This window comes from Polyodon spathula, chromosome 16 (assembly GCF_017654505.1).
Source record: "Polyodon spathula isolate WHYD16114869_AA chromosome 16, ASM1765450v1, whole genome shotgun sequence".
NCBI classification, from domain to species: Eukaryota; Metazoa; Chordata; class Actinopteri; order Acipenseriformes; family Polyodontidae; genus Polyodon; species Polyodon spathula.
Window position 1 is genome coordinate 10,359,090 of NC_054549.1, and position 27,477 is coordinate 10,386,566.

General features: G+C 45.1%; 1 protein-coding gene across 10 annotated transcripts in view; it reads right to left on the reverse strand.

Moving 5' to 3' along the window:
- Positions 1 to 59: 59 nt before the first annotated feature.
- The window catches only part of LOC121328560 (E3 ubiquitin-protein ligase UBR4), a 50,873-nt gene continuing 23,455 nt past the window's right edge, over positions 60 to 27,477 (reverse strand). For 4 of the 10 annotated variants that reach the window (XM_041273310.1, XM_041273309.1, XM_041273308.1 and 1 more), the window contains 50 exons: positions 27,234 to 27,411; positions 27,022 to 27,126; positions 26,554 to 26,691; positions 25,906 to 26,074; positions 25,594 to 25,690; positions 25,351 to 25,458; positions 25,110 to 25,223; positions 24,809 to 25,018; positions 24,265 to 24,414; positions 23,648 to 23,875; positions 23,245 to 23,323; positions 22,797 to 23,021; positions 22,284 to 22,452; positions 21,921 to 22,065; positions 21,728 to 21,813; positions 21,538 to 21,625; positions 21,258 to 21,451; positions 20,679 to 20,918; positions 20,263 to 20,401; positions 19,792 to 19,917; positions 19,452 to 19,580; positions 18,939 to 19,282; positions 18,539 to 18,629; positions 18,357 to 18,441; positions 18,136 to 18,263; positions 17,878 to 18,007; positions 17,485 to 17,648; positions 17,096 to 17,205; positions 16,606 to 16,747; positions 16,005 to 16,086; positions 15,377 to 15,550; positions 15,170 to 15,291; positions 14,841 to 15,038; positions 14,671 to 14,751; positions 14,427 to 14,514; positions 14,188 to 14,315; positions 13,879 to 13,986; positions 13,646 to 13,765; positions 13,175 to 13,365; positions 12,693 to 12,866; positions 12,326 to 12,425; positions 12,014 to 12,232; positions 11,494 to 11,607; positions 11,244 to 11,386; positions 11,027 to 11,152; positions 10,246 to 10,440; positions 9,607 to 9,831; positions 6,424 to 6,514; positions 5,978 to 6,140; positions 4,663 to 5,713 (listed from right to left, as the gene is read on the reverse strand). In XM_041273310.1, coding sequence (XP_041129244.1) covers positions 5,649 to 5,713; positions 5,978 to 6,140; positions 6,424 to 6,514; positions 9,607 to 9,831; positions 10,246 to 10,440; positions 11,027 to 11,152; positions 11,244 to 11,386; positions 11,494 to 11,607; positions 12,014 to 12,232; positions 12,326 to 12,425; positions 12,693 to 12,866; positions 13,175 to 13,365; positions 13,646 to 13,765; positions 13,879 to 13,986; positions 14,188 to 14,315; positions 14,427 to 14,514; positions 14,671 to 14,751; positions 14,841 to 15,038; positions 15,170 to 15,291; positions 15,377 to 15,550; positions 16,005 to 16,086; positions 16,606 to 16,747; positions 17,096 to 17,205; positions 17,485 to 17,648; positions 17,878 to 18,007; positions 18,136 to 18,263; positions 18,357 to 18,441; positions 18,539 to 18,629; positions 18,939 to 19,282; positions 19,452 to 19,580; positions 19,792 to 19,917; positions 20,263 to 20,401; positions 20,679 to 20,918; positions 21,258 to 21,451; positions 21,538 to 21,625; positions 21,728 to 21,813; positions 21,921 to 22,065; positions 22,284 to 22,452; positions 22,797 to 23,021; positions 23,245 to 23,323; positions 23,648 to 23,875; positions 24,265 to 24,414; positions 24,809 to 25,018; positions 25,110 to 25,223; positions 25,351 to 25,458; positions 25,594 to 25,690; positions 25,906 to 26,074; positions 26,554 to 26,691; positions 27,022 to 27,126; positions 27,234 to 27,411 — 7,218 coding nt within the window. In that variant the 3' untranslated portion in view covers positions 4,663 to 5,648. Of the gene's footprint in view, positions 1,979 to 4,662; positions 5,714 to 5,977; positions 6,141 to 6,423; positions 6,515 to 9,606; positions 9,832 to 10,245; positions 10,441 to 11,026; positions 11,153 to 11,243; positions 11,387 to 11,493; positions 11,608 to 12,013; positions 12,233 to 12,325; positions 12,426 to 12,692; positions 12,867 to 13,174; positions 13,366 to 13,645; positions 13,766 to 13,878; positions 13,987 to 14,187; positions 14,316 to 14,426; positions 14,515 to 14,670; positions 14,752 to 14,840; positions 15,039 to 15,169; positions 15,292 to 15,376; positions 15,551 to 16,004; positions 16,087 to 16,605; positions 16,748 to 17,095; positions 17,206 to 17,484; positions 17,649 to 17,877; positions 18,008 to 18,135; positions 18,264 to 18,356; positions 18,442 to 18,538; positions 18,630 to 18,938; positions 19,283 to 19,451; positions 19,581 to 19,791; positions 19,918 to 20,262; positions 20,402 to 20,678; positions 20,919 to 21,257; positions 21,452 to 21,537; positions 21,626 to 21,727; positions 21,814 to 21,920; positions 22,066 to 22,283; positions 22,453 to 22,796; positions 23,022 to 23,244; positions 23,324 to 23,647; positions 23,876 to 24,264; positions 24,415 to 24,808; positions 25,019 to 25,109; positions 25,224 to 25,350; positions 25,459 to 25,593; positions 25,691 to 25,905; positions 26,075 to 26,553; positions 26,692 to 27,021; positions 27,127 to 27,233; positions 27,412 to 27,477 lie in introns of those variants that run through there. The other 6 variants (XM_041273311.1, XM_041273307.1, XM_041273304.1 and 3 more) reach the window with 4 other exon arrangements.

A 27,477-nucleotide genomic window follows, 5' to 3' on the forward strand; every position in this document is an offset into this window, starting at 1 on the left:
TTTGTCATGTTTTTTTTTTTTTTTTTTTAATTATAATAACACAGAAACATTACAAAGCAGGGCGCGTCAGGTGATGCTGTCTAGGCGTTACTGTAATCAGTGTATCAAGTGAATTGCTGTAGAAGACTTGCGAGTTCTACAGTGAGTTGACTCGGTTTTATTTTTTATTGCAAATTAAATAAACATTGTAAAGAAGGGAAATAAATAACATTCTCAGCATTACAGAGTCACAGCATAATACAATTGGCATAATAAAAAGGAGTCGGGCATTATTTCAGATAGGAAATTCCATGATTGTATTATGGAATTCCCTTTCGGGTGCATTCTTCAGCTATGGAAGAATTCTTAGTAAATTCGATTTTTGGGGGGGGGGTCACGCTTTATAATGCGTTTCGAATTTGACATTTAAACTAAACTTCATTAAGAACTTACTACTAACTCCTGTTTCATTTGATTTCTTTTTTTGTTGTTGTTGTTAATTTTGTGCATGCTAAAAAAAATAATAAAACCAACCCTGACTTAAAAATCCTTACTCTGTGCACGTTTGAAATAATGTATTTGTTGCTTTGTATTGCTAGGTACTCTGGTTTGAAGCGTGCGTGACCTGGTCTGGCTGTGATCGCTACGGGTGTGCTGTTATTTAGTGGTACGGGTTAAAACGTGGTACACCATGTACTGTGCATGCCCGGGCTCCGCAAATAATTTTAACTCAGAAAACAAGGAAATGTCAATCTGAACAGGTATGATGTGCCTAGCTCGGCCTTTAAAGCGTCTCCCCAGCCAGTCAAGGGGTTAAAAAGCTGGCATCCGACCACTGGCAGACAACGTGGTATACACTGGTAAGGTGTGACCGTGATCAGGACCGTGTTTCCTGGAATGGTAGTAAACTTTATGGCTTACTGGATGTGTTTAGAGGTTGTCGGTTCACTTTCTTTACTATAACATCCAGTCAGTGGTTGTTATTAATATTGTTCAATGGGACTCTTTTCATCATGTCGTTCTGTGTGTATCTTCAAATACAGTGTGAAAAACACTGCCTCTCAATCGGGTTCACTTGAGCTGAAATGATGCTGTTTTGTTGTATGTTTTTAATGGTTGATAATCCACCCTGATAGGGCTAATTGAATTCTTGTAAATGAAATGCCTTACATTGTGTAAATAAATCTCTCCTGTGAATAGGCTTCTCGCAGATCTGAGCTGTTCAAAGGAATGTTTTTTTTTGGGTTTTTTTTGAAGCGCATTTATAAACAGCTTTTACTTTACTGGGATGCAAATAGAGTCATTATCTTTTATAGTTTAACACGAAGACAAGGACAAACAAGCACACTCAGCGAGTCTCAAAAAATGAACTATGAAAATACATAAGGTACACAGAGTATAGTTTAAGGAACATTGTCTAACCCTTTGCTGGTGCTTGCAAGAAAAAAATTACATATACTGCTCAAGCACTGTCTTTGAAAAGTACAAGGGTCACAGACAGATAGGAGTTCTGGAGCGAGGAAATCAAAAATCCAGCTATATATCAATCAATAACAGCTACAGAATAGAAGATGAATACAACAGTATAGGAGCCACAGATCTCAAAACCACCCACCTTAAAAACCATTAAATTATGGAAAAGTACTTACATTTTTAAAGCATCAACACACACCCAGACACAAATACAGGGTGCTTTGGTAATTACTGTACCTAAGGGTATTTGGGTGTGAGATTGAATTACAGAGCTGTACAGACATGCTCAAAGTTTTACATCAGACACACACACAATGGGATGACAGGTGTACGCTGTTGTGCAAGGTGGGGGTGTTGTTTTGAAGCTATCCGAGGTTACACCATGGGTCAGCAGGCATCTCTGCTTGCGTTTGACAGGAGCTGTGGAGTCCTCAACATACAGAGCTGACGAATCTCCGGTATAACCCGCTACCTTCTTTCCACATGAGAGAGCTTGAACTGTTCCAGGACAAATGGGAGGATTGCCCTGTTTGAACAAAAAAGCAAGCATTTCAGCTTTAACTGCAAAACTTACTGTCCGGATTACTGTAACGTGCAGTTCGTGCTGTTACAGTCTCACAAAAGTCTATTTCATACTTTGAAGTTTTCAGGTACACAATTGGGAGGACCTTGTGTGTATCTCACTCTGGTTTGAAGGGGTATGAGGTGTCAAGCACTCTGAAGGCACCGATCGCCCCATTGCTTTGGGTATGGTGTGATGGTACTTTAGTATCGCTTTCTAATTACCTTCCCAAAGGAAAGTCCCCTTCCCCTTCATTCAATGCACTCAAATACTGAGCAGCTGATTTGCATTTCCATCCACTGATCATGAGAGCTAAAGGTCTTTTATTCAACTCATTAACATATGCAAAACACCTGAGTTGAAGTACATTGCAGCTAGGCTGGGGGCTATAAACAAATCACCAGAATAACAGGAGATACTGAAAGGCACAGTATAGAGTGGATTATACAAAGCAGGTCCTATGCAGGTATGACTGGACTGCAACCACAATACCCCAAACCTTTTTGTTTTAAAGAACAAAGACCTTTTCTTCCACAATGACATATATGGACAAACTGGCTTTCTTCTTTTGCACACGTGCAAAGTTTTTACTTGATCCTGCTATGAAACTAGCAGGAACCTATTCTGGTGTAGATTACATTAATGTCCAGAATTGCATCATGTTAGTTGGGTAATTTTCTTCATAGATGAAAGAAATGCCCTTAATTTATTTATTTTTTACAAGCTTTCTTCTGAAAGGAATACAGCAATTTTAATATTATACAATTAGCAGGAAAAAGCATTTCATGCACGACAAATGTGGTTTATTAAAACAAACTAAAGCATGCAAGCGCTTGAGGTTTGAAAGAGCCACCAGTGACAATGGCTCTGGTAAACAATGCCACAGCACTGTACTGAATTGGCAAAAGTAACAAGTCCTTCCTCTGTGAATTCTTTAAACTGAAATAGTTTGTTTCGATCCCGGGGGCTCGAAACAAGGGAGGAGTAGGCTCAGTAATCAGAGCCGTTTCTCACTTGTCAGGGAAAACTCTTGAGATAATTAGATTTAACAGGACTAGTGCGGACTTTGGCACTTGTTCGATAACTTGTTCTGTTCTGAGAAAACGATACATTCCGATGCTGTAGCATTCCAGGTAAACACAAAAACACAAAGAGGCTTAATACTTTGGGATTCTGTTTCAGAATTTTGATTTCCAGCTGCACAGGTACCTCAGAAGTTCACTCCACAGTTGGAAAGTCAGTAGTCGAAACAATTTCACGTCTTTGGTAGCGCAGAACGATTGCAGGTTTTCCTCACTTAAACTGCCAACTAAAATCAAATTTCAACAAACACATGCCTGATTCCAGGAGCCCGTAATTTCTAGGGAATGTGGTTTAAGCTTTTTGTACTACACAACTAATATTGGTGCAAGTTGTGTCTTGGACTAAGCCGGTATTGGGTCATGGAGGAATGGAATCAATCCCCTTCGCCCACATGAACACGCTTGAAGCCTCTGCTGTTTTATAGGTTCCTGTTTTACTCATCATTACCCTGCATGCCAGGCTTCTTACACACTCATTGCTGTGTTCTCCCAGTTTGGGTGTGTTTCTCAGCTCCATAGCGTACAAACCTGCCTACAAGAAAACTACTTCAGAGGATTAAGCACAATCCTCTATGACTAGTTAATCCCAAATCATTTTATATTGTAATAAATATATTATATATATATATATATATATATATATATATATATATATATATATATATAATATATATATATAATATATATATATATATAATAATTATATATACCCTTTATAATGCTGTACATGGGAGCCATAGTTAACAGACCGTGCTATTTGTGTTCTGCCTTATAACGAGAATACTAGTGTTAGTGTAATGGCACTATGGGGCAAATGGGAGCCATGAGCATACTGCCTTATAACCTGTTCCGCAGGATAACGGGGGAGCACGTTGTATATATTTAATTACGGTGTACAAATCACAATCTTTTCAGATCTGAGTATCGTTAAGGAATATACATTTGTATACATTTTAGTTTCCCTACCAGACTACTGATTGCTGTTCTGCAATTACTGTACAGGTTCAGTTGGGTTAGTTCTGTACTGTGACTTAAACATTGGATGCACAGTTCTTTCAATCCCCAGGACACTGGGAATTAAGGCCAGTTTTGAACAGGCTTAACCAGCAATTATGATAAACTAGGTTCCTAGTATGTACTCCAACAATACAGCACATATTCTTGTCAATTTTGCAAGGCTGTGATTTATTTAGTTTTGCATACTTACACTGAGAATGAGCTGTAATGATATCCAGTCATCTTTCCAACCCTAACCATTCACCCACCACCACCCTAGCCTCACCTAACCTGTCATGCCATCACTACTGCTCTGTGTAAACAGTCACACGAAGCACGGCTCTGCCTGTACATCTTTATTTTTTACCTGATAGAGCCATTTCACTGGTTTTTGCCTCTGTAGGTCAAAATCGATAATATAATAAAAATATATCAAGTAAGGTGTTTGTTTGCATAACTGTTCTGTTTTGGCAAGAAGTTTCAGTGAAATTATTTTAACTGCACCCTTCCACCTTCAACCTGAAAATGAACACCTTGACGTTAGAACAAAAACAATCAGAAAACACAAGATTTAGACACTAGAACTTTATTCTTCATCTTCTTCAGCTAAACCAGAAGCAAAGATTCAGCAACAGGAACACGTTACAGCAGCGGCGGGCACAGCAAAAAGCGCTACCATGAGTGAAACAAACCCCACACCATGCAGTCAGCTCTGGAGAACAAGGGGGCCGTCTCAAAGCTTGCATATATGATCTGAAATGTTTTACATGGTTCTCCTTTACCAGGGAAAGTGCAATGCAATTGTGGTTAATGTCACCGCATGGCTGCTTAGTCCATGTAAACATTAAGATTTCAATGAATTCTAAAGGTTTGGTTTGTTCAATGAGAAACACCTAAAACACACGCATGCATATTTAAAACATTAAAGCAGAGCCTGCTTTAAATCACAAGTTCACATACAATGCACCAGAATGCTAGAGAAACTGTGCAGGACTCCAGAGAAGCGAGATCAAGGTCATGGCGGCTTCCACAGAGAGCATTTTTTTGTGGCTTCATAGAGATTATATTTTCTGAAAGAAAAAAAAGCAGCTTCTGCACCAACAGCACTTTACAGGTTTCTTCTCCATTTAAAAAAAAAAAAAAATCTCAGGTTTTATTTTTCTGCTCATATGCTGCAAATAACTTAGGTACATGGTTCGTTCAACCACATTTGCGAATGACCTAAAACAGAGAATATTCCTCCATAAATGTTAACTGTTAGAAATGCAGAAACCCTTTACACTACCACATACTATTCCAGAGTTACAAGGGTTAAAAAAAAACTAAAACAAACAAAAAAAACCCCAGCAGAAGTGAACCCTCAGGTCCAAATCAAGATGTTTTGTGAACCAGAATGATCCGGTGCACGCTGCCTGACCCCGTGGGGTTTCAAGCCCAGTGCTAAATACTGCTAGACCCCCTGGTCGCTGTTTCGAACGTGCCGTTACCATCGAAGGACAGCAACGCAGAGCGGGTTAGAAATCAGGTGTGGGTTCCGTCCTGTCTGGAGGACTTACTCAGGGAACAGAGTTCAGGAGATCCTGGAGGAAGCTGTCCGGGTCTGGAATTTCTGCCAGAAGTCCTGGAATGAAGGAATGCAAATGAGAAACGTTACTCAGACCTCCATTTCACAGTTTACTTTTGCTACATCAAGCACAAGCATCCCAGCATGAATAATGCAACAAAATCTTAGACTAGGAGCTGGGGGGGGAGTGAAGCTCAGAAATAAGATGGTAAGGTGCTGGCTGAATGTGAGCATAGGACGTTACCTATAAAAGCAATCTTTCATTGACTCCTAACTTTGCCAACATTTATGGATTTCTTTTTAGCTGCGTCTCGTACTGACCCACGACATCGAGGAACTCCGAGAAGGACTCTGCTGGCATGAACTCCTCCTGGAAGGTCTTGAGAGCCTTGTCCGACTCCTCGTAGATGGGCATGTCGCTGTGCCGGATGTACTCTGCCAGGGAGAAGGACCAGCCTCCTTCTGTGTTACTGGTGGGCACCTTCTGCAGAGCAAAAGAGAACCACGTCAGTGGAATCAGCTGGCCGTTACGTCTGTGCAAAACTCACCAGCTGCAGTCTGGCAGGACGCAGAACACTGGCCTTGTCATTAGAACACATTAAATATGATTAAGGTCCTGTTCAGAACCAAGCCCTGAAGTCAGAATGGCCCTCGTAGGCCAAGGGGCTAAACTGTAATCATAACGTGCAGGAGCCAACAGCAGCAAGGCATTAAGAAATATGCAAGCAAGTAAATGAACTGGTTTCTAAGAAAAGCCTGTCTCTCACCTTAAACATTTCATAGATGAGATCCACCAACCCCCAGAAGAGCAGCGGAGAGCGGTACACTGCATACTCCTTCACAGCTTTGTCTGCCAGTCTGGAAGAGAGCAAGCCACAGAGGGTTAGGACTAGCACCTGCATTTTAGCACACATTAATAAACTCATGCATGAGACTTGACCATACAAGGCGGTCACAACCCACATTATCCTCACGATACAATAAATAGCAGATTTCAGGGAGTGGGGGAAATAGACACTTTAGCCCCCATCAATTCAGCTCCCCCTCTCTTCTTGTGATGGATGCACATTACCAATATGGAACAGACACAGTAGTGTTTAAAGCAACTGAGCAAGGGAGGATGCTTTAAAAGAGAACATTGCTGAATAGAAGAAATTGGATTTCCTTTTATGATGGGAGTAACCAGTCAGTTTGAGTCCTGACTTGCTTTTGTGTGTGTCTCACGTTCGCTGGTATTTCAGCAGCAGTTTTATCTGATGAGTCAATTACCTTTCCCTTGCAGATTGATACGAGAATGAAAACGCCCTTTTAAAATGTAACATTGTTAAAAAACAGAAAAAAAAGCTTTGTTAAAACACGTAAGATTGAAGTACCATCCTCACAAAAGAAAAGGATGCAAACAATGTTCGATTCTCAAAAAAGGGACAAAAATATATAATGCAGAACGAAAAAAGAAAAAGCCGGACGGGAAGTAAAGAATGAAGTGTCACTGCAGTACCAAGCTTCAAGCACGTGAAGAAACAGCTCAAACTGTATTCTGTGAAACCACCTCTTGGTACACAGGGGGGAAATTCAACCACTTACTTGGTTTGCAATTTCAGCATATCAAAAGATTAAGTTAATAGTCGAACCACAGTGATTCAGAGTATGAAGTGATCTTTGTGTCATGCTGGAGGACAGATCTAGCCCTTTCCTAGCACACAGCATAAACACCCCAGATTACAGTACAGACAGGTCATGCCCTTCACGCCTGTCCCATCCCTTCAATAGATAAGATACAGCCACCCACTGTGGCTCAGAGACTTGGAACCATGTCTCTTTAGTGGCTCTAGTGCAAGAAAACGACTCAATGGCTCATTAATTATTGAAGCTTAATAATGATGCCTCCCTAACTCATGAACACTAAAGTCTGCTATATGTGCAAAGGCTCTTACTGCCGTCTATAGTAGGTTATGCAGGGACCTCTTTAACACGCAACAAGAACAACTTGTTAAAACATTCATTTTCAACGCTCAACAAGCAGACAGGAATTTTCAGAACATTCTGCTTCAAGCAGAAACCCAATAAGCCCCACCTGCCCAAGATCAATATGCAGGCTAATTTAGGACAGTTAAGCGAAGTAGTTATGCTTTAACATAAGTACTTACTTTGTAAACCATAATTAGTAAAAAGGCCTGTCTGGGCAACTTCAAACACGGATTTAAATGCAAGGGTTTAGTGAAATGGGCACTCTGTGTTTTCACATGGGTGCACAGCTGCATTGCCAGTAATGTTGTTGAAGCTGACACCCTGGGATCCTTCAAGAAGCTGCTTGATGAGATTTTGGGATCAATAAGCTACTAACAACCAAACGAGCAAGATGGGCCGAATGGCCTCCTCTCGTTTGTAAACTTTCTTATGTTCTTATGTTCTTATGTTCTTATGTTCTTATGGAACAAAACGCATACAACTGATCCATGCAGGAGACAAACGCAGGAAGTTTCAAGCTTCCCATATTGATCTAATACAAGTTATCCTCCTGTGGGGGAAATAAATCCATAAAAGAACACTGTGGAATGAAAGCTGCTGCTGCTGAGCAGAGCGACGGCTTATTTTATTTTTTTGTCCTATACTTGTAACGATATGTAAAAAACAGAGTGTTGTAGCAACTCTTATTAAAGATACATCTGTAGTCTCAATAGTCATTGCAAACTGACACAAAAATGTCTCCTCAGATCATACCTGCTGCCTTTCTCCGAGACAACACAATTCATTACAAGAAACAGCACACAACAGAGGGCAAGAAACAGCATACAACAGAGGGCAAGCTTTTATAAAATGGCAGTAAATCAGAGACAAGAGAGAGACGCTGGGGACAGATAGTGATCTCAGCAACGTTTAAAATGACCAGGCAGCCAGGATAAAGCTGCTATGCCATTAAAAGATGAAACACAGATGCAAAAGAGAAGAGATGTTTCTTCTCGAGAAGGCTGAGCAGCTGTTTGTTATATTGGCTCCCATTAATAACTTCTGTTTGTGGGAAAGGGGAGCTGCTGCTGAATTTGGAATACAGTCTGGGAGGTTGATAAACAGCACATGTAACAATTGGCTGGTTCGGTTTAAATTCTAAGACGCTTTCAGCTGCAGACAGAGGTACTGCCAAATAGTTTGAAAAATGACACACAGCAGCTTGTTTTAATAAAAAAAAAAAAAGGATTTTCTAGACCTCTGCAGCATTAATAGTGCTTATGTCTATATCATAAGGGAATAAACAAAAGACAAAAACACTTCGAACCAAGGGCAAGACAGGGAAATGTGAAAATTGTCTCAATAACCCTGGATGACTATTACTGTTACAATATTCACAAACAATACATGTTTTACAGGAAGGAGGTGTGGCATTGTTTCCAGGGTAGGACTGCTTGTCTTTAGTAACACTTAAAAATAGGTTGAAAAGCCAAGGACTGCAAAGATGAAATACATGCAGGCAAAGAACATGTTTTGTGTCGACAGTGAAGTTATACTGTCGCTCTTCCCAGAGAGGATGTTAGAAATGTTCTGCTGCGCTCATTCTGGGGTGACCTACCTGTCAACGTCATTTGAAAAGCTCGGTGTGCATGCTATTCTATCAGCTCTCATACCTACCACATATAACTGAGAAGAAGGCAGCTGACCGCCAATCAATAACTACCAGGCATGAGGAGGTGACACTTTATACAACATTTACACACTGGAGAACGTCACAGCGCGGCTTACACTAGCTTACTGACCAATGGAATTGCAAAAACATCTCTATCTGCATTCCAACTGCTATGATTTTAACCCTTTGCAGTCCTACGTCGGACCAGTTCCGACATCATCAAAAACACGTCAAGCACAGTTCTCTAGTTGTTTTGTCTCCGGAAAAAGCAGAGAAAGCCTTTAGGGGGTGGATCTGAGCAATACACAGAGGGCCGGCTAATGGCTCTTACTTGCTGGCGCCCCCTGGTGACACTTTCCTGACGTGCGTGGTGACCAGGAGCCGGCGCAGGAAGTCGATGCGCGTGGCTCTCCAGCGCTCGGGGGGCAGGATGTGCAGAGCCATCAGGGTGAAGTAGTGCGGCCCGTCCACCTCCAAGGAGCTCTCCAGCCACTTCTCCTTGGGCTGCTCCAGGAAACTCTGCAGGTTCTTCTCCTCCCGTGACGTGGCCCTCGTCCTGCAACGATATTCATTATTGCACCGGACCTTAGCCTGCCTGCTTCTGCAAAACTGGGCTGCCAACTGAGTTAATGCAGATTGCATCACAGGCATCCAGAGATGTACAACACATTCCCCTTTAACGGGAATATCTGTATCGTGTTGTATTTAAAAAAAAAAAAAGTTGACCCTTGCAACTGAAAATAATTGCAAAAAAAGTGTTTTGGACACATTTTTCATTGAATATGTTGCACTGCTTTACAGGGGAGGGGTCCCCGTAAGACTAAGAGAGGTTTTTTGTTTTTTAAAATCCGCTCCCATATGAGGTCATCATGCATGAAAGAGTTAATAGAAATGAAAAAAAACAGGATGGGTCATATTTGAGCAGATGCAAACGTGGTTGAGCACAGCGCAGAGGCATCTGAAGACTCACGTGTTGAGCACATAGAGCACGGTGTGGATCATGTAGGGGATGAGGTGGATGTTGCTCTCCCTGCCCCCCCCTCCCGTGTCTACACTGAAGGACTGCTCCGTGGCGAAACGCAGGAACAGCAGCTTTATATCGTGGATGTTGAGCTGGTAGGTGGGCTCGCGCTGGCCTGTGCACTCCTGCAGGTACGTGTTGTGCCTGAAGGTTTCAAAGCAACAGCGATTGTAAATCAACGAAGGAAGGAAAAGGAATGACAGCAAGAACAAAAAGTACTAAGAACACATCTAGTGAAACACGTTTGTAAAACAGATTTAGCTTCCCCCATTTGTAATGTTTCCTTTGTTTAGGTCATCCAATCTTTCAGCAAACGATCCTGTCTCTACTCAGAAACACCAGAGTCTATGAATGCATTTATTTATTTTATTAATTCACAATTGGCATGCCTCTTGAAAACACGAAGAGGCTATTATTTTAATATCCTCTTGCGGTTGTTCGTTCTCGATCTCTATGGATTATTTTGACAATGCAAACAAGAGAGCCTTTGCTGGCATGCTAAAACAGCTTGTCTCAATACAGGATTAAATGTAACAAAGTGACGTCATGACAAGGATTTCAATGACACATTACAACAGGTGTCAGTATCATAATAAAACAAGGCACCCTGACCTACAAATAAAGAATGTCACATGTTGACTTCCCACGCATAGTGTAATACATGCTACAGAACCCAAGACAAAAAGTCAACCTGCAGGAAGCTTGCTGAAAACCACGAAGTTGGACTCACCTGGCCAAACACGTGGCGAAGGCAGACTCGGGGACATGAGGCCCCCAGACAGGAAGCAGTCCGTTACACTTCGTATTGGCGTTCTGCAGGGCGGCACTCTCCCATTCCTCACGCCCCCGGGCCAGCCTAAAATGGCAAGTGGACACAGTGCGAATCGTTAAATCGCTGTTGTAAATGTCGCATTTAAAAGTACGGAAGGCGAGAAGCTTCTCCATACCTGACAGCAGCGAGATGACAGTCGTAATGGACAATGTTAAAGTGTGAGACAGTGCTGTAGCCTTGCTGCTTGCGGGGCTTGTTCTCAAACTCCTCCACAGCTACGCGCTTCGTGAACGTGTAAATACCCAGGACTTTCGTCGGCTGCAGGGGGGGCAGGGAGCACAGCAGCGTGTTGTTAGCAAAGGCTTTGTACTTTCACACAACACATGAAAAGCACATCCAACCACTGTGGTTAAGTGAAGCCCCACCTGGAACTTGTATCCCTCACGGCAGATACAGCAGGTCAGACCCGGCTCTTCGATCAGCTCCTCCATCTGTTTGAGTAACAAGGTCTTTGTCACCACCTGGCCCTTCTCGTTGGTCTGAAAAAGAAGGCGGCTTAATTAATATTACAGCTTTGGCTACGAGTTTTGCATAACCGAGAATTATAGGATTGAGACAAAGGAAAAAAAAAAAAAAAGCTTTCATCATGTAATCAGATAAATTACAAAATGATATCAGAAGTCTACGCAGTACAGTATTTCATGTTAGATTTTGAAATGCCACACTTCTACGTGTCAGTTTTTTTTGTTGAGTATATGGAAACACTACAAAGCGATATGCAATTCAATAGGTTAACGTAACATGATTCAGCAGGTTTCAGGTAACTATGAAGCAAAATTAATGAATTCTATAGGGTTGCTTCTTCATACCAGGGAGTAAGCGTTGCTAGTACGACGCACGCTTGTGGCGGAAGCCCTCTGATGCAGTAATAACAGGGGATCTCACCGTCATTCCCAGCGTCCCCAGTGCCTTCTGCCTCATAGCCATGGCCATGCGCTTCTTCTCGGCCCTGGTCTCCTTGCGGGCCGCGTCGATCTTCAGGTTCACCTCGGGGTGCTCCCGCAGCACGTCCAGCAGGTTCTCCGCCAGCGTCCCGATGCCCTCGTCGCTCGACACCTGCTCCAGCTTGTGCAGGTTTGTGATGGAGTTCGTCCCGATTAATACCTGCTCAGAGCCAACGTGCAGTTAACGGTTATTCAAAACAAAAAGAAAGTGGCCTCAAACTGGGCCTCTCTGAGCCACCCCCCGCCCCTTTACCTGTGTGGGCGGGTGCTGGGTGGCCAGCCCCCGGAGCAGCCTCAGGATGTAGGGCAAGCCAGGGCGGGAGAGGAACTTTTTCCACACGTCAGCGTCAAGGCTGGAAAAACAGAGTCATGGTTATAAACTGAAGGCAGTAATCCAACATGCCACTCTACTTGCAGACAATGCCGGCTCCAGGAGTGGAACGCCTCTTGTTCGATCTAGTTGTTATGGGCAAATACAAATACACAATCCCTTACCACACTGCACCCAAAATATTTATTCGTTATCACCCAAAACTGTACTCCCCCTCAATGGCTTTTGTATTTGATCAGCAGACAGCAATGCGCCAAAGACTTCTGCATGTGTGAACCATGAAAATTACTTTTTGGCGCTGGGGATGTGTTTCTCCATGTAATCCAGAGCGTTTTGGGTGATTCCCTTCTGCAGGATGAGGTCTTTCAGGTGGTGTCCGTTGCTGTTGTTCTTGATGCCGGCCGCGATCTTGCAGAAACAGTCCAGGAAGACCTTGTCATCGGCGCTGTGCTCTTCATCGTACCTGCATTGGTGGAATAAAAAGGAGTCATCATCAATACTGGGATCAAACTCCAAATTCATAGCTTTGGCACTAGGGACAATCGTTTTCACAAAGCATTTACCACTGTGCTAAGTAATAGCTTCTTCATTACATTTTACACACCCAGCAAGAAAACTACTAAAGGTGCACGTTGAAGCTCTTAAAATGAACTGGTTTTAATCTACCACGGTGGTAAACGTTTGTGAATATGGCGTTGAGTTATATTGATTTAGATGTGCAAAACATTGCTCGTGTCGCCTCGCAGCGGAGAAAGGGACCGATCCACTCACTTGTCGAAGATGCAGTAGGGTTTGAATCGGTCCACCAGGATCTGCATCTTGTCCACCTCGCCGAAGGACAGGTAGGGGATGATTCGGAGAAGACCCTGCAGCACACTGGGGTTCGAGCGCACAAAGGGTGTGTTGATCTGGTCCAGCAGCATTACCAGCTGGTCCTTATCCCCTGTTAGCAGCAGGTTACCCTGGGGGGTGGGTAGAGAACAGAGCAGTTATCATCCAAGTTATGGAAAAACTACAAAAAACACAGGCTTTCTGCAGAGTCAGTTTCAATTCTTTTTTTTTTTTTTCTTTTCTTAATACATTTCAGTATATGAAGACACCACTATAGACCGGGTGTTAAAGTACTAATCCCCTCCATCTAAAAAAAAAAAAGGTGGAAGTGACAATCTGGCAGGAAGCCTTTAAAAGTATTACACATGTTGAGAGTTCTGAAACCAGAAACTGGACGAAAGGAATCCTTACTTTGTCTTCAGAGAGCGTCTCTGCATTGGCTTCATCCAGTATGATCTCCATGATGCTGAGGACCTGCTCTGCGATAGAGGCACCGCCAGAGTCTTTGCTTTCTTGCTCAGCCACCAGCGCCTGGGACACACACACACACACAGAGACAGGGGTCATTGGAGGACAGCTTGGCTTAAAGCAATTATCTTCTCTTATTAAAAAACGGTTGGATCCGTCGTTGAAGGATCACTCACCAGGTTAAGAGTGCCAAGCATCACGTTGAGGGTGTTCATCTCGGGTTTGACCAGCTGCTGTCTGTTGATTTTCACCTTCACGCAGTAACTGAACAACTTCAGCAACACCTGGAGGACCAAAAACCAAACTGTTACACATCGCGCCGCGGGATCAAATTCTCACTGTATCTGTAGTGCTAGCAATTTAAGTGTGGCACTGAAAATGACAGCTCGGTAATTGAGCAGGTTGAATTGCAAAACAAAAAAACACATGACCCACAGTTGGTTCTCATGCCTGCATAAGGACCAGCGACTGCTATGGATACTCACAGTGAGGAGGTGGCGCCCCTGCTTGAAGTCCTTGATTCCAGACAGTCTGCTCAGCATACACTCCAGTCCCCCACACTGAGCCATCACTCCAGCCATTTTATACACCTCCTCCTCGTCCTCCTCTTCATCTGAAGAAACAGAAGGGGCGAACAGAAATGAGCACGTCAATATATTGCAAAACCCAAATTACAAAACGTTCTAAGCAGTTCGGCTACACAGGACAGTCTAGAACCCAGTACCTGTGGTGGAGTCCAGTGACTCTATAAACTCTTCAGTGGCATCTCCAAGAAGCCCTCTCATGCGGTAGATGATTCTCATGGGCTCTCCCTAAACAGGAAACAAATCTGCATCAGCACCAGCAACACACTAGATGCTAGCAGATGAGAAACCGCAACAGAAGAAGATACAAGGCAATTCTCTGAGCTTCACCGTAACTGGATTCGGGATGTCAAATGTATTTAATACGAGAATCTCAATGCTCACCTCATTCGTGGGGCACCAGACCTTCTTGTAGACCTCAGCAACAGGGAGATCAAGGCTGATGATTTTATTATTAACCAGGAGCTTAAAAAAAAAGGGGTGAGTCAAGTTAACCTTGCTCTTCATTATAAACCAATAAAGAATCTGTATTTCTGCACTGTTGTGTAGGATACCTCCATGCCGCTGTCATCCTCTAACAGGGCCACCAGGTCACAGTCCTGGCAGATCTTGTTCTTGATGTCTCTCATGAGAGGCCCGATCCCAGGCTCGTTGCTGCTGTAGGGGTTCCCCGGCATCCTGCCCTGCAGGAAGTCCTCCTGCTGCGGGTCCTTCTCCAGGGTCACAAAGAACTCGGTCACCTCGTTCTCCTCCTGGGGGAAAGGGATGAGACGACCAGGCAATGGTAACACCGTGCACACCATGTCATTAAGGAGATGCTGCTACTTATACAATAAAATGATCAAATTTTCTTTCTGGAGTGAAGGGAAAATCAAGCGCTCACCGGGTAAATGATACTGCAGAGCCGCTCGAAGATAAAGACCGGTGTTCTGTAATCATCTAGGTTGTATCGCTTGGTGGTTTCGATGCACACAGCCATGAAAGCCTTGGTTTCTGACTCCGTGCCTAGACAACAATGAACAAGTTTGAGATGCAAGCCTTCTTTTCGACCGCACGCTAAAAGGAATCCTGCAGTGTCGCCGTGGCTCACCGGTGGTCATGTCCTCCAGCATCTCCAGCAGCATGTCCTGGGTTTCATCGATCAGCTTGGTTCTCTGAACCACCAGCTTCCGAAGACACAGGTATCCGTTCAGGACGGTGCCCACCAGCCGGCTCTTGAAGTGACGCTTAATGGACTCCACCTCGACGAAGGAGGACAGCAGGCCTGTGGGAAACAGAGCAGAGATAGAACAGGCATTCCCTTTCGAGAAACTGTCGCGACCACCAACGCGCGAGTCTCAACATTACAAACCTGTCTAAAAAGAAACGCATCATCTCCTCCCTGGAACTAAAACATTGAAACACAATGAATGAATCTGAAACCAATAGAATGAACTCATTTTGTTTCAATAAGTCGAATGAAACCTGCTGAATAATGCTATGTTAACATATTGAATTACATACGGCTTTGTAGTTTTCCATAAATGTAATGAAAAATGTGACATTTCGAAAATCTATCATCAGATACTGAATGGCTTCAGGTAGACTCTTGCGTTATCATTTTGTAGTTTCTTAGAATTACTTGATGCAAAGCTTTTGACCACAGCTGTACATGTATCTTGTAACATTAAAACACAGCAGACAGGCTGCCACCTGAGCCCATCCTCAGTACACAGTACCTGTCAGGCTCTTCAATGCATATCCTTGCTGTAGGTCTGTGCTCAGGGTTGCCTCCTCCAGGGCCAATAAATGTGCAATTTCCTGTCAGAACACAGAGAGCCATTAGAACACGATCACCCCCAGCTCGCTGTGCAGCAGCAGCTCAGCGACAATGCACTCCCGAAGAACATATTTTATAAAACCCTTTCTATACACCTCTGTACAGCTGGCTTTAAAACACAGTGCAATCGCAGACGCAGCTCCTAAGATGTACAAACCCTGTTGGTGCTGCATGACAAATTCATGCCTAACTATTACCTAAAAAGAAAAGAAACAAAATCCAACAGAAGCTACCCCTTTCCATGACTCTAAACAGTTATTTCCAGATGGACAGAAACAGCTTCTTAATGCCATGGTGAGTGTGTGCACATTTAGATCACGTGACCACTTCTCCACCATTAAGACCCAAGATAGGCTTTTAATGCTGCACTGTCCAGCTTAATAATGGAAGTACCTACAAGAACATTTTGTCCTGTACGCTAGACACAATGCAATGGTGCCCCCTCCCCATGCACACACACACACAAACACACACACACACCAGGCTCTTTCAGCTCTTACCTTGGTGATGAGGTTCCCAATGTATGGCAGAACCCCCCGGGCCGCCAGGTACACCTTCCAGTGAGCCGGCTTGATGAGCTTCTGATAAAGGGCCAGATACTCAGCTGCACACTCCCCTGCAATGCTCAGCTCATCCAGGTAACTAGAAGAGAAATGATTCAACCAAGTTAAGACTACACTGAATGCATACAAAAATCAAGGCCTGTTTTATAAATATTTTAAACAGGCAGTGGCTAGACTGAAAAATTCAAATGAAACCTTTACATGTTCCCGATAACAGCAAAGGGGCACAGCAGATAACAAAAAAAAAATTTTCTACATAAAACAAAACTACCAATTGCCCTGCAGAATAGTTTGCAAGGAATTATTTTGCAAGCACACTTTTACAAAACCTTGGCAAATAACTAGACGAGATACGTGTTAAAAGAAAGCTCCTAATAATCACTGTCTAGCCGGGATTGGGCTAGATTGGGCAGGAAGTCTGACGTACCTGGTGAGCAGGTCAAGGACTTGCTGCTTGCGGCTGGGGATGGTGGTCAGAGCCTCCACGATGGTGCAGGCAGCCTGCCGAGCAGCCTGGGTCGCTGGGGTGAACAGAACCTAGGAGGAAGAGACGTCATCTTTCAGTAATATAACAGTTTCTGCATGGCTTCTGGAGATCCCATGAGCACAAACCTGGCTCTACTTAATGCAAGTAAGGTAGTCCAAGATTAGTGCAGAGGGTGGGGAGGTGAAATCAGCAACTGACAGTGTCTTCATCAAACTCCAAAGTTAACCGGTTTTACTCAAAACTGATTTTTAAAAGAAAGCTCTCTGTATTAAAAGAAACACACATCACACAGTAGTTAGTCTCGGGTCTCCAGCGCCCTTGTACATTACCTGCCGAAGCCAGTTATTGTGTCCCAGCTTGAGATCCAGAGGGGGCGTTCTCTTCCCTCGCTTGCTCAAGAACTGCTTCCACTTCCACACGTATTTCTCCAGCAGGTACTGCCGACGCAGCTCTGCTTTGTTGGGGGGCTTGTTGTTGCCGGAGTCTTGGGCTGCATGGGAAGGTAAAACAGTGCTTTAACACAAGCGCTTATTAGACTTAAACAGAAAACATACCGAGTGAAACTATTCTTTTTTTTTTTTTTTTTTTTTTACATTTCTAAGCTCAACAACAACTGCCAGATAAGAAAAAAAAAAAAAAAAAGAATCCGATGCAAATATCACATTTTTGTCTGGAAGCTGAAAATAAAACAAAAAGTCGTTTTAATAAATGGTGGTTTTTACCTCTGGCTGGAAGGCATTTTTTCCAGGCTTCGTAAGAAGCCTTCGAGTCTTTCTTGAGCCAGAGCTGAGCCTGTGCGTGGATCTCGTTGCTGTAAGGCTTGACAGTGGTCAGAGACTCTACAGGAATTTCCTACGCGGAGAAGAAAATGCAGCCGTGAATACAAAGACGCACAGAAGCTGTACAACTAAATAATTCACTTGCATTACAAAAAAAAAAGAAGAATGATTGATGATGGACGTGAACCCGTTCTGCAGTACCTTGTTCTTCTTGCTGGTGGGGGCTGGTGGTTTGATGAGTTTCTGTAGGATCCTCAAGCACATCAGGGTGATGTTCTCCACCACCACAGGAGTCTTGATGTTCACAGCCATCAGGAACAGGCTGAGGGCTGCATACAAACAAGCAGGAAGAGGTTCATCGGCACAGCCCCAGCTAGCGAGCTGCCATCACAAAAAAAATCTGTGCAAAAGCTGCCACTCACCGCAGCGGAGACGAAGCTCCCAGCAGCCGCCTTCTTTAGCGATGGAATCCGTCAGCAGCAGCATCTCATACTGAAGGCTGCTGGCCTGCAATGCAATTTACAAACACAGTGGTCAGTCAGACACAACTTAATCTAGAAAAAATCACACTCTCATATGCAACGTCATTCCAACTGCTCCTCACCAGATCAGGATTAGCCCAGTGCCCTTTGAGCGCCGTGGAGACTTTAGCAATGATCAGGTCGTTCATCTTCTGCGTTGCATCAGGATTGTCTCTGCCATGGGGAAAGCAATGGGGAAATCATTAATTCAGAAGATACTGGGGGAGGAAAACACAGTAAGCAAGAACAGCATGACAGTGCAGAAGAGGAATTAAACATGAGAGAGAGGGCGGGGAGGGGGGTGCTGACACAAAGGGTATGATCGTAAGAGAATTCAAAACATCTAAAATTAGTGTTGCTGCTTATTTTAGGGCAGGAGAAACAACAGTTCAGAAATATTTTTACACACAGGCAACTGACAGCCTGAGCATTCCCTCGGTGAATGAATGAGAACGGAGAGCCCCATCAGGAGAGCAGGCGTACCTGGTGAGGAGGCACATGAGCTGCCGCACTTCCTCCCTCATGGTGGCGGCGCCGCGGCGCAGGTTATACTCGAACAGCTCGCGGATCAGGCCCTGCAGTACCAGGATCTGCCTGATGGCGGTGTTGGAGGCCAGGGCGCGCAGCAGCGTGATGCAGTGCTCCGTGACAGCCAAGGCGCAGCCGTAGCACTTGGTGGAGGAGGTGTGGCCGCAGCCCAGCACTGACAGCGCCCGGTACTGGCTGGCGGTGATTGTTGGCTGGGCCGTGGTGCGCGAGGATTTCGTGGCTGCCTCTCGTTGCTGCAGATCGTACTCCAGCAGCTCCCTGCGGGAGGCCAGCACTTTCTAGTATCAGAAAACAATTTTACATCTGATTAGCTAACAAACCCAGCAGAAGACCCTCAGTACACTGAATAGCACACAGGCAGGGAGACTGTAGAATACAATCTGATGCTTAAAACCAAGGCTTTATTGATGCATTGCAGGACATGAGTCACACAGATGCTCTTCCTACCTGTATGATTTTGGAGAGCTCGTCGAAGGAGGTCTTGCAGTCTCCAGAGTACTCCTGGGCCAGCTGCTGAATGTACCTGTTCACACTGGCTGAGGAGGCTGCGAGTCCTGCTCCACTGCCAGCGTCATCCTGAAACACGTTCAATAGACATACATTTAAAATAAATGAAGTTCTAGACATGCACTTGCTGAAAGATCGAAGACACACTTTATCTGATGAATTACTAGCAAGACATCAAGCACCTACGCCAAATCCTGCCTACTACAGGACTGGATTTCATTTATTGCAAATTTGCTGGTTCGCAGTTTGCAAAGAGATTTATTCTCTCTTTCAGGCTCACCTGTGGTTTCTCCGGAGCTGCCTCGTTCACTTTGGAAAGCAGGTTCTCCAGCTGTGGACGGTGTCCCATCAGCTGATGGTAAACCCGGTCAGCCTTGTCCAGGAGAGTGTTGATGTTTGTTACAGCCTGCAAGGGAACAAGATTTCAATTACAATGCCCATGAAATGCAGGGTGACTATTTTAATGAGTCATTTAGCAGACGCTTTTAACCAAAAGCGACTTACAGAGACTAGGGGGTGAACAATGCATCACAACTGCTGCTGCAGTCACTCACAACAGGACCTTGGTTTTACATCTCATCGGAAGGACAGGTTAAGTGGCTTGCTCAGGGTCACACACAGCGAGTCAGTGGCTGAACCGGAAGCTCATGGTAGCAAGCCCTTTTCTTTAACCACTGGACCACCAAGCCTACTTGGTGAGCAAGTCAGTTCAGTCAGCTTAGTCAGCTTGCCTTGCTCATCAATATCTTACTTTTTTCCGGTCTTCCTCGTTCTCAATTGGGTCCACTGCGCAGCAGGGCTTAGCATAGAGCATGAAATCAAAGCGGCCGTATTTACAGAAGCCACAGGCATTGCACAGGAAAGGGTCTTTTTCATCATAGTTGATAGATCTGAAATGATTAAAAAGAAAAAAAAAAGTAATATTAATTCTAGAAGTTGCTTAGGTGAACCAAAACTATTTCAGCCATACTTAAGTTGGCTCCCCTTCCCTTTTGTAATCTAACACAGATTTCAAAACAATACACTAGCCAGCAACAAGAAAGTTCTGCTTATTCGCTGTACCTAAAATACAGTTACGGCAGTACTAAGATGACCTGGCACCCTCCCGTATCATGTTAAGATGGGGTGTAACAGCAGCCACGTCCTCTGCCCATGCCCTCCACGCACCTGCACTTGTGGCACTGATACACGTTCTCTCCACAGTTGCCACAGACGCCAGGGTTGGCCGGGACGGAGGCGCTGCAGCGTGGGCACTGCAGGGTCTCGGTGGAAGCCTGGTAATTCTCGTAGAAATCGGCAAACTCGATCATCAGGTTGGACGCCACGATGGGGAGAGGCAGGTCAATCTTCACCTCCGTCTGACCCGGGGTCAACTGCACCTTCTTGGCTTTGTGCCAGCGAGCCGGTCTAGACAAAAAAAAAATAAATAAATAAATAAATACAAATTTAAGAGATGGCGTAGATATTTCCAATCAATTCAAACCGAATCTAGTGTGGGCTACAGGAATATCCCAGCACTGTTAAAGGTGGCAGTCTTTAGGATTAAAACATATACCTAAAGTTTCAGACCCGATAAGCAGCATGTTACCGTGGGTACTGTAGTCCAAGAACAGCGTTAATCTGGGCCTGTGAAACCACCCCTGTAACGCTTTTCATATCTCAGATTTGAGGTTCAAATACTAACACTTTGGTCGAATACGGCAAAATGTAGCTTCAAGCGACTCAAAAGGTGACATCAGCACTCACTTGTTCTTCAGTTCTACGATAGCCTGCACCGTCCTGTTGTTGTAGTACAGGTTGACGGTTCGAACCATTTTAGTGCGCTTCAGGTCCCCAATTTTCACAGTCACTTTGCTGATGGTGTGGCTGCCGATGAGCTTGACCACCTGCTGTGTGGTGGTGTAGCGGGTATCCACCTTGATAGAGGACAGCTTGATGTTCTGCAGGTCACAAATACTGTGTGTAAATCACCTGGATGCACACTCAATGGTCTTATGGAGAAAAATCTATGATTTTATAGACTTACAGAAAAGGGCACTTCAGGATTGTTGCAGACAAGACAAGGGTCACTTTCCAGGTAGTAACCATCAAACTCCACCAGTCCAGACAGAGTGCTGGGAACAAAGAGAGAAATTGTACACAGATTATTGAAAAGCACCCGTTCAGTAGCATGGTTTTCACACGAAGCACGCCCTGCTTCCAGATTACAGACTCACTTGTAGATGTTGGAGTTGGGATGGTTTGTCAGAATGTGGTTCTGGGTTCGGAGAATCTCTACAGCCTTCTGGGAGTATTCTTTCAGCTGCAAAACAAGAATTTGCATGAGAATAAAATGGGGAAATTTTGCTGAAAAAAAAAAAAATCTAATAAAAAGAAATCTCCAGTTTGCTCCAGTGCTGGTACAATTACCTTCTTCTCAGTCTGGAGAGTCTTCAGTGAGAAGTATCCCAGGAGATCCACAAACTGGGCTGCTTTACGCCCGTAGGCTGGCAGCTCGGGCCAGATCGCCCACATCAGGTCCAGGAGGAGCTCCTGCTGAGACTTACTGGAGTTCCTAGGATTTAAACACAACACTGAAGTCAGCCCCCCCCCTGGTTTCAGCTTGTGTATCTACAAGTGGTGCAATAATTTAACACCCCTGCATGTACAAAATTTCAAGAAGACACATTTATTTGTGCAGAAACCAAGATGCTTCAAGTGTAAGGATTATCCTCAGCGGGACTGTAACAAGCTACATTGCCGTGAGTGTGGAGTCCAGGTGTGCAGGGCTACCTGTAGATGTGCAGGGCCAGACAGTGAGCCTGCCAGCGCAGAGAGGAGGCATTGGACTCCAGCAGGAAGCACCGCAGGAACTGGATCAGAGTCTCCTTGTCAGCAAACGTATTCAGCTGGCTCACCAGAGCCATGGACAGCTGGTCCTCCTGGCTGACTGAGCCTTCTCCTGAAGAGACACAAGCATTGCAATGATACACTGCAGCTATATATTCTACAACAGACATCCGTGCACGCAGCGATTACAAGGGGAAGCAAGACTTAATACACACGCTGTATGGAGGTCACTGATCACACGTCTCTGAACAGGCCGACACAGTGCTATCTGCTGGTTGAATAGAACTGTTCCATAGGTTTTCTTTAAGTGTACTTGTCATACCGTGCAGCACAGAAATTGTCTTGCACACCGCTCCCATCAACAAATTCGTTTTTCATTTTTGATTTTCTTCAGCTGCTGCTCACCATGCCGTTTTGAAACACTAACAGAAACGTTTCTTTTTTTCCCATGCTCACCATCCTTGTCTTTCTCCTTGTCCTCTTTCTTGCTCTTCTTGCTGGAGGAGGAAGAGGACTTGCTCTGGGAGCCTGACTGGGAGCCGGACCCCGCAGCTGTGGAGCCCCCTGAGGAGGTGGAGAGGACCTTGCTGCCACACAGAGCACAGGAGAGAAGCTGCAACAGCACTGGGGACACGCCCTCATCCACCAGGAAACTCACCTGCAGCAGGAAGTACAGCACCGCTGGGGAGGAAACACACAGCGTCACAGCATGTGGGTTCGTGGCTTGAAACTCATATTAGCCCCCATACACGGTCCAGGCTTTCAGAGCTCCCTTCAATTAAGCCTGTTTAAAAATCTGCCAAATAAATAGTTCCTCCACATAGCTTCATGAACAAACCTACAGACCAGGGTCAGTTCAGAACAGATAGAAGCATTACATGTCTGAATACAGAGATGTACTTACAGTCATCCTTGATGCAGAACTTCTGCCAGTTCACAGTTCGCTGGGTGGCAATTTCAGCACATGCTTTCAGATGCTCCATCTTTATAAAATAAAAAAAATCCACAATATAAATCTATTTCTCCTATCTATAGGTCTAGATGTTAACAAGAATGAATCCATAGCGGCTGTAACTGCAGGCTTTGAAAAATAGAAAACTGAATCTTTAATATTAGGGATGACTTAATCTATTTGAGACTCCCATTGTGTGGCTGCCTGAGTCTTTCGAGGTTTTTCCTGCAAAGCCTTATGTAAGTCACACCTGTACAAACGGCATGTGGTGGTGTGTGTCTAATTAAGCACTGAAAGCTGGAATAGCTGCTAAACTAAACCCTGCCTATGATTCCGAAGCCAGCGCAGTGCTTACCAGGCTGATGAGGGTGTCGTACTGCAGAGCCGAGCCGGAGGTAGCGGTGAGCACTCCAGCGCGCAGGAAGATCCCCTGCTCCTCCAGCAGCTTCTTGATCCCTCGCATGTGCGAGTCCAGGGTGTGCAGGTCCCGGAGTTGCCGGTACTTCTCCTTCGAGCCGCAGATGAACAGCAGCAGCTTGCGCACTTGCCGACGGACGAAGGGAGTCTGCTGGATCATCAAATACTGTGAAAAAATAAAAAAAGAACAGAATTATTAATAAATGAGTCACTTAGCAGGACGCATTTATCCAAAGCGACTCGGAGAGTAGGGGGCGAGCTGTGCATCAATAACTGTTGCAGCGGAAGAGTCACTTAAAACAGGACCTCGGTTTTACCTCTCACCCGAAGGACAGATACAGATCTTCAGGGTAATATAATGAAAACCGGCAGGGCAACGGAAGCCCAAGTGAATCTATCATATTTTATAAGATTGTATTTAATTATTTTACACCTTTTTATTTATTTTTTTTAAATTTTGAAAATCGAAATGATCTGCAAACAAAGCAGCAGAAGTAACTGCCACAAGGCTCATATTCTTTTCTTCTAGAAAGGGATCACGGAGTGCAGCCTCACCTCCGACAGGTAGTAGAACCAGGAGTGGTCAAAGACAGGAGGTGGGATGCGTGGGTTGGCATCAGCGATTTTCTTAATCTGGTACGGCAAGCGGAGCACCATCTCCGTCAGCAGCTGGGAATAGGCTTCGAACACGTCTGCAGCGTGGCCCTGAGAACACGGGGAGAATAGAAACATCACAACACGTTTGTCTAGCAGGTTTCATTCAACTTTATGAAGCAAAAGTTGTTAATTCTACAGCAGGATGCAAAACTCTCGGCCACAGCTGTACTGCAATATTGGCCCAATAACACTGTTTAGTAGGACTCGTATTAGTAAGAACTCATAGTGTGACATTACGTTTGTCTTACAAGTCAATACACTTGCCTTAGCAGTGAAAATCACCATGAATTCCTTACATCACATTGATCACATCAATGCAGCTTCACTGCACTGGAGCTCCAGGCTTTTGTTTTTGCGCTGTCCCCCTACAACCTGATCCCTGCATCGATGGAGATACATCTTTGCACTGTCCGTTATTGCGAGACACAGCGACGGCTCCTACCTTGACGTACTGACGGAGGAAAAAGGGGCTCATGTCTGGCGGGGAGGACGAGGTGTGCGGTTTCAGGAGCTGGCTGGCAGCCACGGCCTCCTCCTCGCCCTGCTGCGTCTTCCAGAACTCCAGTAGAGACTTCAGTACATGGAGGCAGTAATCGATGGAGCCCAGGCTCAGCAGCGCCGTGGCCGTGGCGTTGGAGATCAGAGATGATGACTGAAAGGAGGGAAAAGGGAGGGAGACGTTCAAGCTCTTTCACCGCGATGAAGCACAGCAGAAATCAGCCGGACGGAGGGAGCTGTCCTACCTCCGAGGATGATTTTGATCCTGATTTTGTACGGGACATGAACACGCTGAGCAGTCTCATGATGACCAGGTGGACTTCGTTCACAGCGCTGCGCTCATTCTTCTTGGCAACATCCTGCAAATCGGGGGGGGGGGGAACAAAACAGGACTGTAAAACAATTCCCCAGAGCCTTTGAATCTGAACACACTTAGAATGATGGCAAGCCTATTTAAAAAAAAAAACAACACAAAACACAGCTTACCTTTTTGTGCATGCTGAGCTCGGCTATGAGCTGGGACAGCAGCTCGTCCAGAGCCCCTTTATCCTTCTCATCCTCCCCATCCAGGTCTGCCGTGAGCATCAGAATCACCTGGGAACGACAACGCAACACCCCACCCATATTTCTGTCTCCAATTCAAATTTACAGGCAACACTTCTATAAACTGAACCGATACTCTATGTGAGTTTACAGTAACTCAGCTAGATCCCCAATCCCCTTTCTTACCTGCATGTAAGGGATGGCACGGACCCCTCCGACGTTATGGAGCTGAGGCAGGTGCTGCAAGAGCCTCTCCAGGAGTATCAAGCGGACCATGTGGAGCCTGCAAGCACGGAGAGAGAGGCAACAAACATGCTGAACAGATTCCACTAGAAACTATTCGGACATTATAAAAAGCAGGCACGTCAAGGAACAAATCCTATGCAAAGTTACTGAATCGCGTTATTCAGAACGACGATGGAATGGAGGGTGGGTTTGAGCCAGTGAAACCTTCACAGCTTCCGTCAGAAAAGCATCAGGGTGTGTCTGAACCCTGACCTGTTGCTGGTGTGGATGTCCCCTTCAGTTTCCCCTTCGCCCTCGGACCCCTCTCCCTCCGGCTGGCCGGTGGTGGTGCTGATGGCTCCGGTGCTGGAGCTGACACTGCCCGGGCCGGCAGGGTGACCCTCCGCTGTGGTATCTCCATAGGCACTGCTACGGCCAGACACTGGGAGAATAAACAGCCAAGTTCAGCAGTCTGACTCTTCAAAACCTACCTGATTCCACGCTCTCTCTGCTTGGCACTTGGTGTATAGCAAGTATACAGAAACAAAGGGGGCTATCTTTAAAAGCTTGGGAACTGGCGTTTTCTAAATCTTTGCAGGAACTGGAAAAGCAAATCCCTTTTTGTTCACAATTACCTAAAACAACCTCGCTTAGCTGAACATAAATCTAAGTTGAAGAAGAAAAATAAAAGCAGATTTCTTTCAGTTTTGAAAGTCACCCACAAAGTGCAATATATTGTAATGTTGAGGGAAGAAATAAAATCACGCAGTAACCATGTTTTAGCTGCAGGTTGTACTGACTATTCTGCAACTTTCTAAAACCTTGTATCAGCCTTTCCTACATTTGGTATCTTGCCATAGTTTTCTGTATCTCTTCCTAGCAATGGTTTTCGGTGTGCAGTATTTAACAGAGAGGTCTTACCACTGTGCTCTCCGGCGACGGAGTCAATGACACTGCCCCCGCTCTCCGAGCCCACGCTCCCCCCATGGTCGGCGGGGGACGTTCTGAGGGTCGAACCATCCGTGGCTGCCGTGCTCCCTTCATCATCAGAGGCTGGAGCTAAAAGCATAACAAGAGCTGTTACAGGATAAAAACAGGGCTTCTTCAAAACGCTGCCAAATTAAACATTAAAAAAAAAAAAAAAGTGATAACATATGAAAAATTACTTGGCAAGTCACATTTTTGGAAACGACGAGGTTGGGCTTCGTAACCTGCAAGTGAACTTCATTGCAAGGCATGTTGACGTTGCTTCAACTGTTAGTTGACTTTGTGCTTTTTGGTCTGTTCCGGCTCAGCCAGCCAGTGCAACGGCCTCATGCCAACATGCAACAGTAACTCAGGGTTCATCAGAGAAGCACACTTAGAGGGGCCCTGCTGAGCTCCAGTTACCTGATGCAGTGGTGTCAGAGAGTGTCCCTGCATCCAGGGAGGAGGAGCTGGGTGCCTGTCCTGAGAGACCCAGACCCTGGAGGCCAAGACCACTGCTGCTGCTTCCTGCAGGATAACAGAAGGAGAGAGAAAGGGTAAACACACAACCAAACACCACTGTCCAGTAGCAAAACAGCCCAAGTGAAATTTCGCTGGTTTCCGGCACAGCTCACCTTGCTGGTCTTGCTGCAGGCTGAGTGCGATAGCCAGTTCCACCATGGTCTCATCATCAGCGTCCGGAGGGATATCCAGCATGGGAGGGAAGCCCTCGGCCCCGGCCAGCAGAGCCTCCAGAGGGGAGGGGTTGCCATTGTTCACATTCTCCGCAGACTCCAGAACCATCGACTCGGACTGCAAACCAGAGACACACAAGAGGATTATATAACAACCGCCTGTTACTCTCGTGTGAAACTGCCA